Source organism: Gavialis gangeticus, unplaced genomic scaffold (assembly GCF_001723915.1).
Source record: "Gavialis gangeticus isolate Ggan-Ray unplaced genomic scaffold, GavGan_comp1, whole genome shotgun sequence".
NCBI classification, from domain to species: Eukaryota; Metazoa; Chordata; order Crocodylia; family Gavialidae; genus Gavialis; species Gavialis gangeticus.
This window is the reverse complement of record NW_017729022.1, coordinates 175,245,541-175,258,919: the sequence shown is the minus strand read 5'-3', so window position 1 is coordinate 175,258,919 and position 13,379 is coordinate 175,245,541. Positions and strand designations below refer to the sequence as shown.

The 13,379-nt window shown below is 42.2% G+C and overlaps 1 protein-coding gene across 5 annotated transcripts in view; it reads left to right on the top strand.

Moving 5' to 3' along the window:
• Positions 1-13,379, top strand: part of CDC42BPA (CDC42 binding protein kinase alpha) — a 457,009-nt gene that overhangs the window by 377,423 nt on the left and 66,207 nt on the right. For all 5 annotated transcript variants that reach the window (XM_019516554.1, XM_019516553.1, XM_019516552.1 and 2 more), the window contains exons 18-20: positions 8,518-8,623; positions 9,218-9,366; positions 12,769-12,860. In XM_019516554.1, coding sequence (XP_019372099.1) covers positions 8,518-8,623; positions 9,218-9,366; positions 12,769-12,860 — 347 coding nt within the window. The remainder of the gene's footprint in view (positions 1-8,517; positions 8,624-9,217; positions 9,367-12,768; positions 12,861-13,379) is intronic.

Genomic DNA, 13,379 nt, shown 5'->3' with positions numbered 1-13,379 from the left:
AAAACCAAAATCAGACCTCTTATTCACTGAGCTCAATTACATTGTATTATTCTTTCTAAGAATAAAAAGGAATTTTGTAGGAACATAGGACATTCAGGGACAAACAAAAAGAAGACAAGGAGAAATCTATCTAGATTCACACGTTTAAATGTTACATAAATCTACCTTCTTTTACTTTTTCCCAGCTCAAGGACATCCAATAGCCTTCACTCAACAATGCTTAGCTATTCCTTTGCTCAAGTGACTACTGTTTTGGCCTCTACTCTTCCATTTGTGTTTCTCAGATAATCTTGTGGCATCCGTCTGCTTTCTACATACAGTTCAGCACTGCGTACTGAAATTACATTGTCACTTAATGATGTATCTCTCTGCATGCATACATAGAGCACTCTTTAGCATTGGTAGGAGTGATATTTGTTTTATGAGAGCCTGACATAATACTTCCTCATTCTAAAGGGTGCCAATGTTTTGGGACATGTGTAAGTCCTTAATTTTCTTCCAAAGCATGTTCAGTTTCAGTTCACATGACAGCCTTAGTCTGCTGTGGCAGACTCACAGAATCATAAATAGGAGGAAAAGCATTATCAGATTTTCTAGAATAGTGATTCTCAACGGAGGTGTCGCAAGCTCCTTTGAAGGGTGATGCAGCACCCAGCCCCTGTGAGAAGAGGTAAGCACTGGCACTTCCCCATGCCAAGCACCCTGAACCCACCCCAACATCCTGGCAGTGCTCTCCATAACCCCTTACATCAGTTCCAAGAGCATGGGAGGAGTGAGAGAAGGAACTGGGCTGAAAATTAAAGCTCTTGTCCACCAGCAGACCCTGTGTCAACCATTCCTGTTCTGTGTGACACGCTTTGCCACAAGTGTGTGAGTGAATGGTCAGTAGGGCACAGAGCTACATTTTTTCAGTCCAGCTCCTCTCATGCTTCTGGAACTGATGGGAGAGGCTGTGGGGAATGGTATATGGGAATGGCCATGCTTATCCCCTTAGGCAGAGATGAGGACAGGGAGGGGACAGATATCAGAAAGATCAGGGCATGTCAGGATCCTTCCCCTGCTGCCTTCATCTGGCACCAGCCTCTGCACCAAAGGCCACTGTCACCCCCTTCCACCAGGATAGCTGCCTCCTTCAGGGGTCTAATGACCCACGCCATACCCCTAGTCTGACTTGCTAAGCAGCCCCTGCCAGCACTGAACACTGCATGCTCCACCACCACCATGGGTGCCCTGTCCACCCTGCCACCCTATGAGATGGTTTTAAGAGTGCCACAAGGAGTGAAAAAGTAAGCAGTTTAAGAAATAAATTAGTCTTTAAATGGGTGCTATTAAATTTCAAACATCTCCCCAGTCAGGATGTTGATGTTCCCTACAATAGTTGATGTTCCCTACATCTAATTTTAAATAACACAAGCTGTCAGAATTTCCTCGTTTCCTTTGAGACACTTTGCCATAATCTAATACTCTTTCTCTTGCTCACCTCATTACTCAATGATAATCCTTCCCTCCTTGAACCATCCTAAATTATTCTTTCTTTTCTCAATATTTGTAGCATGGAAATAATTGTAATCATATTACTGTAACCCTTGCCCCTGCTTACATATCATACTCTCTAGTGTCTGCACTGTGCAGCAGCTACAAAAACCTTTTCATTGTTCCACTGTATTAAAAAGCTTTCAGTATTTATGGTCTCTTAGGGTAATAAGCACTTGGAACAAAACTCTAATTGAAAATTCTAACATGATAACAATAGAGCCTCCTAGACCATCCACACCTGTAATGGAGCTCTTGGATTGACAAGCCATTATTTTCCAAACTACTCATCAATCCTTGACAAAAACAACAAATCGTGAGACTTGTATAGTCAACTGTGAATTTTCCTCTGGATGCAAAGAAATTAATTGCATCTAATGCTATAACAGTCAGTTTTAAATACAAGGCTTTCAGATAGCTAGGGATAATATATTCAGACCTGTAACAGAAAGGAGATGAACAGAAATCTCTGCTACTAATTCATTAAAAGTCCATGTAGGGCACTTAACTGTGTCTGTGTCTGTGCTGCAGCTTATCCTTCTGTAAAAATGGCAAAAATGGCATTGAGTTATCTTACAAGAGTGCTGAGATACTTAATTATCTGATGTGATGTTTTTCTATTATGTATTAAATGGACTATTATGAAGAATTATTGGAAAATTAGTGCAGAACTTCTTCGTTTTAAAAATAGAGAGTGCAGAGATTTTTAAAATTGCAGGATATCAATTTGCCTCAACTATTAGTGGCCAATTTTTTATCCTATACAACTGTAGACTGCAATATCAGTAGTGGCCTATTGTCTACTTCTGAAGTTAAAATATAAATCCTCTCTGAGGTCTCTTACATTGTATATGAGCAAAGTTCACATCATTCAGAAGATGTATGTTGACCCAGAAAACGACATTTGAAAGAGACCAGAGACTTAGGAACATCAAACTTTTTATGCATTTTTTTCCAGTTGAAACTGCTGGGCCTTCAAAATATTTCCTTGAAAAAAGGGTAAAACTTCATATTTAAAAAGACAGCTTGGTTTTACATTAAAATACAACTACTTGAGAACAAAGCAAGTGGACAGCTCCTTAACTTATCTGAATTCAGTTCCTGGGCCAGCTTCAGACTTTCTTTATAAACTCTGGCAAACCAATTAGGCCCCTGGCAGACATTAAAATAATGGTGTGATTAGGATCTGAGGAAATTTATGATCTGTCCCAAAAATCATGCATCCTGTCATGTCGAATGTGCATGAATGACACAATGTGTGATATATGGGATGAGGCATAAAATTCTCCAGATTCCAGTCTTGCCACTGCAGGGCTACTCCCAGCCTGATCCCTGGGACCTGGTGCTGACAGTCAAGTGATTGGTTCGTCAGTGGTTCAAAGCTCCCGACTTGCAGGATGTTTGCTTCCACACTGCCATTTGCTAAACCCAGAGCAAGTACATAAGATTCTCAGTTGAAACTGAACTATTATTAATACAAGGTTCTTCATAGCACTGAGAGTGTTCATAAAATGCCTGACAAGAGGAGGAAGGAATCAGAATTCATGGTAGAGGTAATATCTTTTATTAGACCAACTAGATTGTTGCAAAAAAATTGTTTTTACTTGCAAGGGGAAACGTCCTTTTTAAGAAGACAGGAGTTCACAACCACCCCTTACCTGGATGATTGCCAGATCAGATGCACATTGCAGTAGGATTGTGGTCTATGATACCCTTAGGTTGCATTTTTTTCCCAGCTAGAACTCTTTCTGAATGATAAGAACTGATTTCTCATCCAGATAATAGAGCTGATAGGAGTTTCTTCAATTCCAAATCAGCAGGAGCCTCTCTCTTCTAGATCAGTGGTTCTCAACTTTCTTTGGACCGGGATCAATCTGTAAACCTTGATGGCCAGTCCAGTACCCCTCACTCTTGACCCTCTGGCCCTAGCCTCTCAGTGTGTGGGGCAAGGGGTGGGTGTGTGGGGTATGGGGACAGCCCCTCGCAGGCTGGAACTCTGGCAGCCTACAAGGAAAAGCCACGGTTTTGCATGTTTTTCTCCTTTAAAGGAGAATCTATTTTTAAAGTTTGTTCACGACCCTTTCATATATTCTTGCAATCCACTTTTGGGTCGTAACCCACAGGCTGAGAAACACCATTCTAGGAGACAGGTTCCAGTCTGTTCAGTTAAAGGTAAACATCTCCAGATAAGACTGAGGACAACAGTGCATGTATGTGGTGGACTTACCAATGCAGCCCGGCTCAAACAAGTTCAGAAAATCTTCATTTAGATTGGTGGAGCCCATCCACCGATCAAATAAGGGCTGGGCGGAAGAGGCCAGCCCTGCCTCTTACACAGAGGTGGTGGGGAGCAAAGAGCCTCCCAGACCTGGTTGAAGCCTGTGTTCTGCAGGTCAGGCAAGCCTTTGGAGGTGGAGCCTCCAGAGTGAATAAAAGGAGCCACGTGCTCATCACGCGGCAGATGCATCGGGGCCAAAGCAGGCAGAGCTAAGAAAAGCTGGGGAGAGCTGCCTAGTGGGCGGAAGCAGTAGCCCAGAAGAGCCCTGGAAGACTCAGCAGGACTGGCACAGCAAGTGGCTTCAGCTACAGCCTCAGCAGTGCAGAGCAGTGCACAGGGCAGACCCTAGGAGCTGCAGGAGGCAGCTCAGGTCCCCAGACACTTGGCGCACAGAGCAGTGCACAGGGCAGGGCCTGGGAGCTGTGGGAGGCAGTTTGGGTCCCTGGACATTTGGTGCACATAGCGGTACATGAGGCGGCCAGATTCTGAGAGCTGCACGTGGCAGCTCGAGTCTGCTACCCTCGGCATGTAGCTGAGGGCTTGGTACATGCAGCGGTGCATGGTGTCCCAAATCCTGGAAGCAGTGCCAGGCTGCTCACCACTTGGGTTTGCTACCCCTCCTGTGAGGCCGGGCACCTAGGAGGTGCCAGGCCACTTGGGTTTGCTACCCTTCCCTGGCGTGAGGCCAGGTACCCAGGAGGCACCAGCACAGTGCAGCGGAGTTCCCATGGAGCCTGGGTTTTGGGACCCGCACGAGGTGGCCTGAGCCCCAACAGGGGGCAAAAGTTGGAGCCTGGGTTTCAGGACCCACATGAGGTGGCCCGAGCCCCTACAGAGGGCATAAGGCAGGGCCTTGGGTGGTCCCGGGAGCCCCTCCCGGTGTGCGGATTCCCCGCATTCGTGAGTACCCAGGGAATGGGTCCCCATGGGGGAGGAAGCCCTGGGGGGGTGGCCATCAGGGGCTAAGGAAGTAGTGGGACCCTCCCCCTACTTCCCCTAGGAGTGGTGCCAGGGTTTGGCACCCTGGGGGAACGCCTGGTGATCTCAGCCATGTGGGTACCTGAAAGGGGAGTTGGGGAGCTGGTGTCTCATATTTTTGTAAATAGTTATATATGTATACTTATATTTATATATAGTTATCCTTTAATGTGACCTGGGTTTTGTCATCTATTTGAGGTTTATTTGTATCTACTTGTTGTTTTGCCTGAACTTACCTGTTGTTACCTGTTGTATATCTGCCTTTGTTGTACTTGCGTGTTGCTGACAGCTGCTTACCTGCATAGGAACCCTTACCCTTTGAGGTAGGGGACCCTGGGGCCTTTGATTGTAGAGCATAATGGTGTTTAGTGATCTAAATATTGTATATATGTACCTTTTCTCTCATGAGTTTGTAAATATTGTTACCTGTATATTAATAAACATGTATATAGGTAAGCAGTGGGGTCCTGGCCTGACTATAGGGAACTCAGGGGAAACTGTGTGGTTGACATTTCCCTCCCACAACACCTCTGCCTGCTGACAACCCCCTTCAATTCAGAGAAGCAGAGGGGAGTACATACCCTGTGTACACCCGGGCTGTGGGTAACTCAAGGCCTTCTGGTCCCATAGGAATTCCTGTTCACCCTGAAACTGAGGGAGTTTGCGTGGAGGGGATACTCTGGTGCTTCCATTCTGGAAGCCAGAGCTCCTCAGCAGCCCACCATGTTTGCTGGTGGGCAACCAGGCAGGTTTCCTGTATTGGTTTGTCAGAACTGTTTTGTTAGAAAATTCTTTACAGGCTCTGGTAAAGAGTGAAACTTGACCTCACAAGAGCTTCTATCATCTCTCTGTTTTTCTTAATTCTCTTGAGTGGATGGGTATAAATAGCCCATCCAAAGAGACATCAAGGGACACTGCTATACATGTTTAAATAATTTAGTTCTTGAATAAGAAAGAAGCTGCATTTGGTAGATTCAGAGGACCTTAGGATCCTCAGGCTTCTTCTACCATTGCTAAAGGACTATAGCAAAGATGTGAGCCCTAGTAAGACTTGCTAGCAGTTTTTATTAGGTTTAAAACAAGTGCAAGATGTAGTGGGGCTGCACAACATCCAATCGGTATGCACATGATATTTTAGAGCCTGTTGCCATCTAGTGGTTGTCAGGTGTAACAGAGGCACTCCAACTAAAGTGAAGTTAGGATTTCATATTTACCATCCTCTTTTTCATAGATTCTTAAATTGTAAGGGGCTGGAAGGGACCCCGCAAAATCATCAGATGTTACACTCATGGTTTGGCCTCAAGGAGAGATTAGGTGAAAATGAGATTTTAAAAAAATAAGCCTCTGTAAAAGCAGTTTCTTTTAAACAAGCAGTTTCAACAACCCCAGCTTTACAGCCTCTTGGGCCCAAAAGTGCAACTAATTATAAAACCAAGGAAGGAAAGGATTTTTGCTGTTTGTGGTGAGAAACTCATGAAAAAAGCAGACTCATGATCGGTGACAAGCAAGATGGATCTTTGAAACTCTTTCATTGTTAAATTGGTAACAATGAAAGTGAATTCACTTCACATCTGTATTTTTAATCTCTTGTTCTTCTCACCTTGTGACAGACGTGATTTGCTATGTGCCCTAGAAAAACTATTTCTAAGGAAGCCAAACAAATGTGATTCCTGAGCTCTCTCCTTCTGCATCCTGCTACCGGCAATTTCTGTTTCTTTTCTGCATCAAAATAAAGTTTCTCCTTCTCATATTAAAAGCTTCATGCAACTCCTTTTTCTCTTCCTTTCATCCTACTTCCCTCTTGCACCTTACATACAGCCTAAGCATATTCTTTTTTAATGGCTCTTTTTATACCTTGCAACTATTTTCTTTTTCATGGCTCAAAGAGTTGCCCTCTTCCTTAAATCTCCACTCCAAATGTACGTATTTACATATAGATACCTTTAAAAAATCTCATGCATGGTTCCTACACAGCTCCCAACTCCTTCCAGCATACCTATTGTAAAATCCTGGCTTCATTTAAAGTAACGGCAAATCTCCTATTTATTTCACTTCACTTCACTTCACTTTAGCTGTACTTTATTTCACCCATGTATTCATTTTTTATTATTATTAACTAAATTGTGAGCTCCTGCAGGAAAAACAACATAGAAAAATCCTTGCTTTTCTAGTAAATTCATGGGTTTTTGGTATTGTTCTCCTCTAGATTACATATACAGTTCTCCTTGTGTCCCTTATATGTCTTTGTGTATAGGGCTTAAGATGCTAGTTTTAACAGTAAATGCAGTATGTAAATGATCAATGCCTTATTTCTGGATCATATCCTTTGCCTCACACAGACATTTGTGTTGTGCCTTTATTCTTGAAAATACCATAGGGATCCCAGACTTGGCCATGAGATTCCAGGATTTGGGTATACCTTTTCTGTCTTTACTTGTGATGACTACTTCCAGATCTACATTGGAACCCAAAATTCCAATTACAGAGCTAAACATAAGCTTCTTACCAATAACACTTTATTTAGCCCTATTAACTATGTAAATGCACTCTGAAAAGGCCAGAGCAGACATGGAACTAGGGTAGGGTATAAAGGTCAGTTAATTGACCAGTCAAATATTAATCATAAATTGTAAAAAACTGCCAATAGATCTAAATAATACATAGAAAAAGCATAAGTTTTCCATTAAGGAATGTGTCAAAAACAATAAACAGGCTTAACTTTGATGGGATAGGTAGACAGAGAAGTTAGTCCCTAAATTGAATTTGCCAGGTAATAAAATTCACCATTCTAAGTCAGTCTTTTCCTAAATCCAACTCACCTAGTATTTAAATAGCAGTAAGGAGAGGTTAAGTGAAGAAACAAGATTTCCTCCTGCCCAAAAAGTTAGTTTATTTAGGGGCCACTGTGTGCAAAGACAGTGGCCTTTTCTATCCAGCATTCCACACGCCGTATGGCCCAGCTAGCACTTCTAGGACTTGGCAATCTGCAGTTTGGGTAAGCTTTGGTTATACAGAATTTTGATATACCAGCTGTGCATAAATTTAAAATTTCAAGATCCAGACGTGTAAGATTAAGGGATGATTTTACCCTAAGCTGTTCAGTTCTATTAAGAAAAATCTTGGCAGCTCATTTTTCTTACATCCTACATGTGCCAAGAAGAATGATCTTCTGCAGTTTGTAAAAGGAAGGATTTACATTTGCAATGAATCATTCTAGGGTATGAAGAATACCCATCATCGTGGACTATACAGTGAGTCTCATGTCTTCTAAGAGAAGACTTTTGTTGACATGGTCACAGACAGGAGGCGTGCTTTATGAAAGGAAATACAGGGAATAAGATGCTCGCCTCTAGCATAGGCTGCTTATAAGCTATTGTAAGAAAGAGGGAGAATCAATTACAATATTTTACAGGGATAATAATAATAATATCTTCAGAGAGAGTACTCTTAGCTCTGATGTTACGGTAACTGTTCATTTGTAGGTGGGATCTTTCATTTTTAAATGACTTCCAGAAGTACAGTCCAAACATCCATCACTAATGCTGATCATGATGCAGATATGTATTATTTGCTTTCTGAACCTTTGATATTTGGTTCTTTTTTTGTTGTTGCTTTAGTAGCCTGTTCTATATAAATAAACTGTGCAAAATGGCAGAGAGTGTCAAAGTTGCCTTTCATGTATAGATCCATTGTTCCTTTGCTTTAAAGCATTTGTTTTCTAATTTTAGGGTAAGTGATGAAAAAGATGCCAGAGGGTATCTCCAAGCTTTAGCATCCAAAATGACAGAAGAATTAGAGGCCTTGAAGAACTCGAGCTTGGGTGCAAGAGCAACAGTAAGAATCAAAATTACAGTATTGATAGCATTTTGTTAAAAAATGAGGGGGGTGGGGATTGATTAAAAAATATTTTTTCTGTAGAAATATCTCATGAGAATCTTGCAAAAAGTTTATGGACATCCCTAATGAAGGAATGCCCAGATTTATGGTTTGTTGATTAGTTAAGCAGCATCCCTTTTAAAATATGATTTTTTTTTTAGGTAGCTGGCCCCATGAAGTCTTGGGTTAATTTGCTGAATGGATGTTTGTATAAAAGTGCAGATGTGAAGAAAATCTGCACTGTCACATCCTGGAAAGTTTTGGCTTTGTAGGATCATTCCCTTGTGTGCGAGTCTTAGCATAGTTGTCATTGAAATCTAGGCACATAAAGACTAGGGAATCTTAAAGTCACTTTACGTATGAGACTGAAAACATGAGACAGTCATTTTCTTCTTTTAATGCTTGGGTTTTAAAAAAGATAATGGAAAGTCCCCAAAGTCCTTTTGGGATTAATGAACCCTCATGTCAAGAACATAATAGTCTGTGGAACAAAAAAGTGTTGAAATTAATTGCATTCTCTTTCTCCCCCTCCCCTTCCCCTTTTTTTAATAGGACATGCCCTGGAAGATGCGCCGCTTTGCAAAACTAGATATGTCAGCAAGGTTGGAACTGCAGTCAGCTCTTGATGCAGAAATCCGAGCCAAACAGGCCATTCAAGATGAGTTGAATAAAGTTAAAGCTTCCAGTATTTCTACAGAATGGTAAGATGGAATAGTTCAAGTGGAAATTCACTATAGTAGTTTAAGGGAGGCCTTATGGGGAGAGACCATCTAGTTATAAGTGTTGAACATTTGTCAGCATCTGCTGATGAATGGTGTGCAGTATCTAAAAACAGACCGTACCCTTTTGAATTTTGTAAAAAGAGTTATTGTGAAAATCTGGAGTTCTTGAGAGATTTTCTGTCTCCAGGAGGGGCGCTTCTTATAAATCACTCTCTCCCACAAATGTTTTACAATGTTAGCTCAAAACAAACAACAGTTTAGTTGCACTGTTTTGAGATATATAGTCCCATCCTGTCACTGACAGCTTTATTGAATTGGAAAAGAAAACCAATTATCGCATGTTGATTTGTACAGGAGCAAAACCTGCCTGTTGAGTTCAAGATTCCTTCCTTGATTTCTCCTTTATTTTGATTATGCAGTTCATTTGGTTTGGTTGGCTGGCTGAAACAAGGACTTAATAATGGGATACAGAGCATTTGAGTTCTGGGGTCACCACCAAACCACCCCAGGTCAGAAGAGACCAAAAGCTGGAACTAAAAAAATCTTCTTGGTGGCCTGGAAAAATTAAATTTGGTGACATTAAGCCCAATACAAAAGAGCCCACATCACAACATCAGCCACTGAAACTGGCATTGACAGTGTCCCTTGTTGGTAATCTGAGCAGAGAAGCTAATGACAGAACAAACATAAGGACTAAGCAGCTTTTGTCATGCCTAGAAGTGATCCTTCCAAATCAGGATTAAGGGATGTCATAAGCAAAGCATGTACTTCCTAAGGATGCACCTTTTCCACTGGAAAACAGAAGGCTGCCAGTATACTGGGCTATCAGTTTGGTACCTTTTACATACTCTAACCTCACTTTATTTAAAAAAAAATAGGCATCTTGATTCCTTAAAATGGGAGAATATGGCTCTTTAATGTGTATGTCTTAAAGTATATGTCAGTCACATGGCACCTATTAGTATTGTTAGAATTTGTATTAAAAACATGTAACAGGGTAGCCTCCTCATCAGGTTTTTGCTGGCTGCCCCACTCCTAGGGCAACTACCCACTTCTCTCACCTGCCACACCTTGATGGAAAAATATGAGAGTTATTACTAAGGCAGGAGGCTACCCATTACTTGCCCTGCTGACAAGGGCCTTAATACCTGCTCCGATCTCCCCTCCATGGGTCCCATGCTCTGCAGATGTTACTCTAGTGTTACTTCTCCAGCCTATGGCTGGAGCAGACTAGGCGCACAGCTGTAACGCTTCTCTGTAGCCCCAGAGGGCCACTCTCATGCTACCCCTCTCTCACCAGGGTCCCACTCACTCTGCTTACTCACCCAGCCTCTTTCATACTACCCTCTTTCAGGGGCCACACTCATCCCTCCTGGCCTCACCCAGCTTTAGGCTTAGCTCTCTTCTCCTCGGTCAGCCCCAGCACAGTCTGTTGGATGTCTCCTGCTACCCTCACCTGAGTGTTGACTGAGTGATTCTACAACTATAGGCCTATTTCACTCCTGGCTCCTTGCCGGGCCACTATACCTCCACTGGGCCTCCTCACTCGCCCACACTCACAGGGACACTCTAATCGTCGCCCCTCTCACCGGGTCTCATTACTCATCACCCCTCTCTCTCCCAGGATCTCACTCGCATCCCTAGGCTTTATCCCGCCACGTGGGTGCGGCCCCAGGTCCCTTCTCCAGCCTGAGCTCTGCCTCAGGGCTCCATAACGAGCCTTGGGCTCCCCTGCTTGCTAGAATAACAGTAGGGATGTGGGGCTGGGGTTATAAGGTGCCCCGACCCACCTTTCACTGGGGAGGTAACAGGCCTGGCATTTCCTGGGATCTCCCACACCACTAGGAGCCCCACCAGGCCATCCTTCCCCGGCAAGGTGCAGTTTTCTGTCTCACCAAGGACAAGGGGTCACCTCCTCCCCATAGCCCCTGGCCTTACTTCTTGACTCTGGCCAGAGCAGCCTCTCAGCCTAATGTTACTTCCTTCCTTCCTGCAGCAACCTGCAGCCCAGTTTATATCCCTGGGGCAAAATGGCTGCCCTCATCAGGCACCTGGCTGCCACCTGTTTTCTGCCCTTGAAGTGGTGGGCACCAAAGGTGCTCTGCCACAAAACATATATACAGTACAAAATTGATCACACACTGTACTGTGGTAATAATAGTTTTAAAATAAGATTTGCCGTGTTTGTGCTACCCCTAGGCAAGGTACTGTAGTTTAAGGTAACCTTTGAATTCTCTCTTTCTGAACAAAGAGATTAGACTAGTTTACAAAGCTATGTGCTGATGCCTCTTTTAAATTCCTTAATGCTATAATGTGCCTTTCTGAGCACTTAGATGGAATGCCAGTGGTGGAAAAAGGGAAGGAATTGATTCATAAATCCCAAATGTGAAAGAAAAGGAAGAATTTCTGTCTTAGCTGGATTTGTAAGAAAAATGGAGATGAGAAGTCAACCATACCAGGGCAAATTTAATTTTTAGGGGTACAAAGATTTTCAGTTCACTGTATCAAGTTTTTCCTCACACAGCTTCCATTGCAGCTGATGAGATATGGAATAAACATCTTGTACATAAAACAACTCAGTCTGTGCATGGAAAAAGTTCATGCTATTATAATAGCCAGCATTCGAGAATCAAGGATTTTGAGTTCTGTCCTTGATTCATTGAGTGCATGTTGTCTAATCAATTAATTTCTCTGAGTCTTGGCCTAGCCATCTGTAAAATGGAAATGTTAGTATCTAGCCAGCCTGCCTGGGTGTTGTGTGCACTATTCAGATACTGTGCCAATGGAGAGCAATATAAAACCCCTAAGATAAGAGGGATCAATGACTAGTATTCAAGAAGTTATTTGAGATCCTTTTTTGATAAGTGTTATAAAAATGAATGTTAGTAGTAGTAATCTGAGTGTGAATCAGAGAGCTCTGATATAGCCAGTTGTAGTCAGGATGTTTATAGTATTGACATGTTTTTATGGATTCACTCATGAAAAATTCAACAGAAAAAGTTCAGCTTACAGTCTATGAGCAGCACAAACGCAGTGAAGTACCAAATTAAATAATATTTGTTAAGTTTTAAAATAAACTTGATCTTTTCTTCTCATTCCCAGGGCATGGGTTCACACAGTTGCTCATAAATAGAGGCATGACAACCTAAAGGGTAAAGAAAGGCAATTATTCACTCCCTTTTTAAGGTCCCATACTAAACAAGTCCTAACAGAATTCTGAACTCAATCTTTCATTTGATGACCTCATGCTTTTTTTGACCATGCAACTTGGCTGGCATTGATTTTAACCAAACAGTAGTCCAAATAACATGCAAAGAGGGTTGAGAAAGGGAGACTCTGTACCAGTGGCTCTTAGTAATTATGTTTGTTTGTTTTTTAAAGTAAACTGCAAGAGTCAGAGAAGAAGAACTTGGAGCTACTAGCAGAAATTGAAAAACTGAAAAAGGAAACGGAAGACCTTAGATCAGAAAAGGGTATGGCAAGTGGTGTCCAGATACATGAGAATGTGCTGCACAGTGGTGGGTACATCTTATCAGCTTAGCGTGTCATCTTCCAGCATAAGTGTGAGAGCCATGATGCTGAAAGAGTCTGGTATCTAAAGCATGAGCACAGCTGTTTCATGGTAAGATGTACCCACAGCAGCTCTGTTATGTAATGTTTTTTAATTTTATTTTTGCACTTGAACCAATAAGAGTAATTTTGGTTTGAACTGGTATTTTCCCTTGCATTTGCATGCCACAAGTAACCTTTATATAAACTTTAGAAGCAAAGAATAATCCCACAGAAAAGATGTCTATGAAATATAGTAGTAGCTATAGTAGTAGTATCAATAGTAGTCAGTCAGTTATCTGCACTTCTGGATGTTCTGGATAGATCTTCCTTAAGAAAGGAAAATTGCCAAGACATTAATAATATTTAATGGCTCGCTCTCTTGCAGCAGTTTTTTGTGTATGCACAGGAGTACATTCATGAACAGAATCAATGTAATTGGG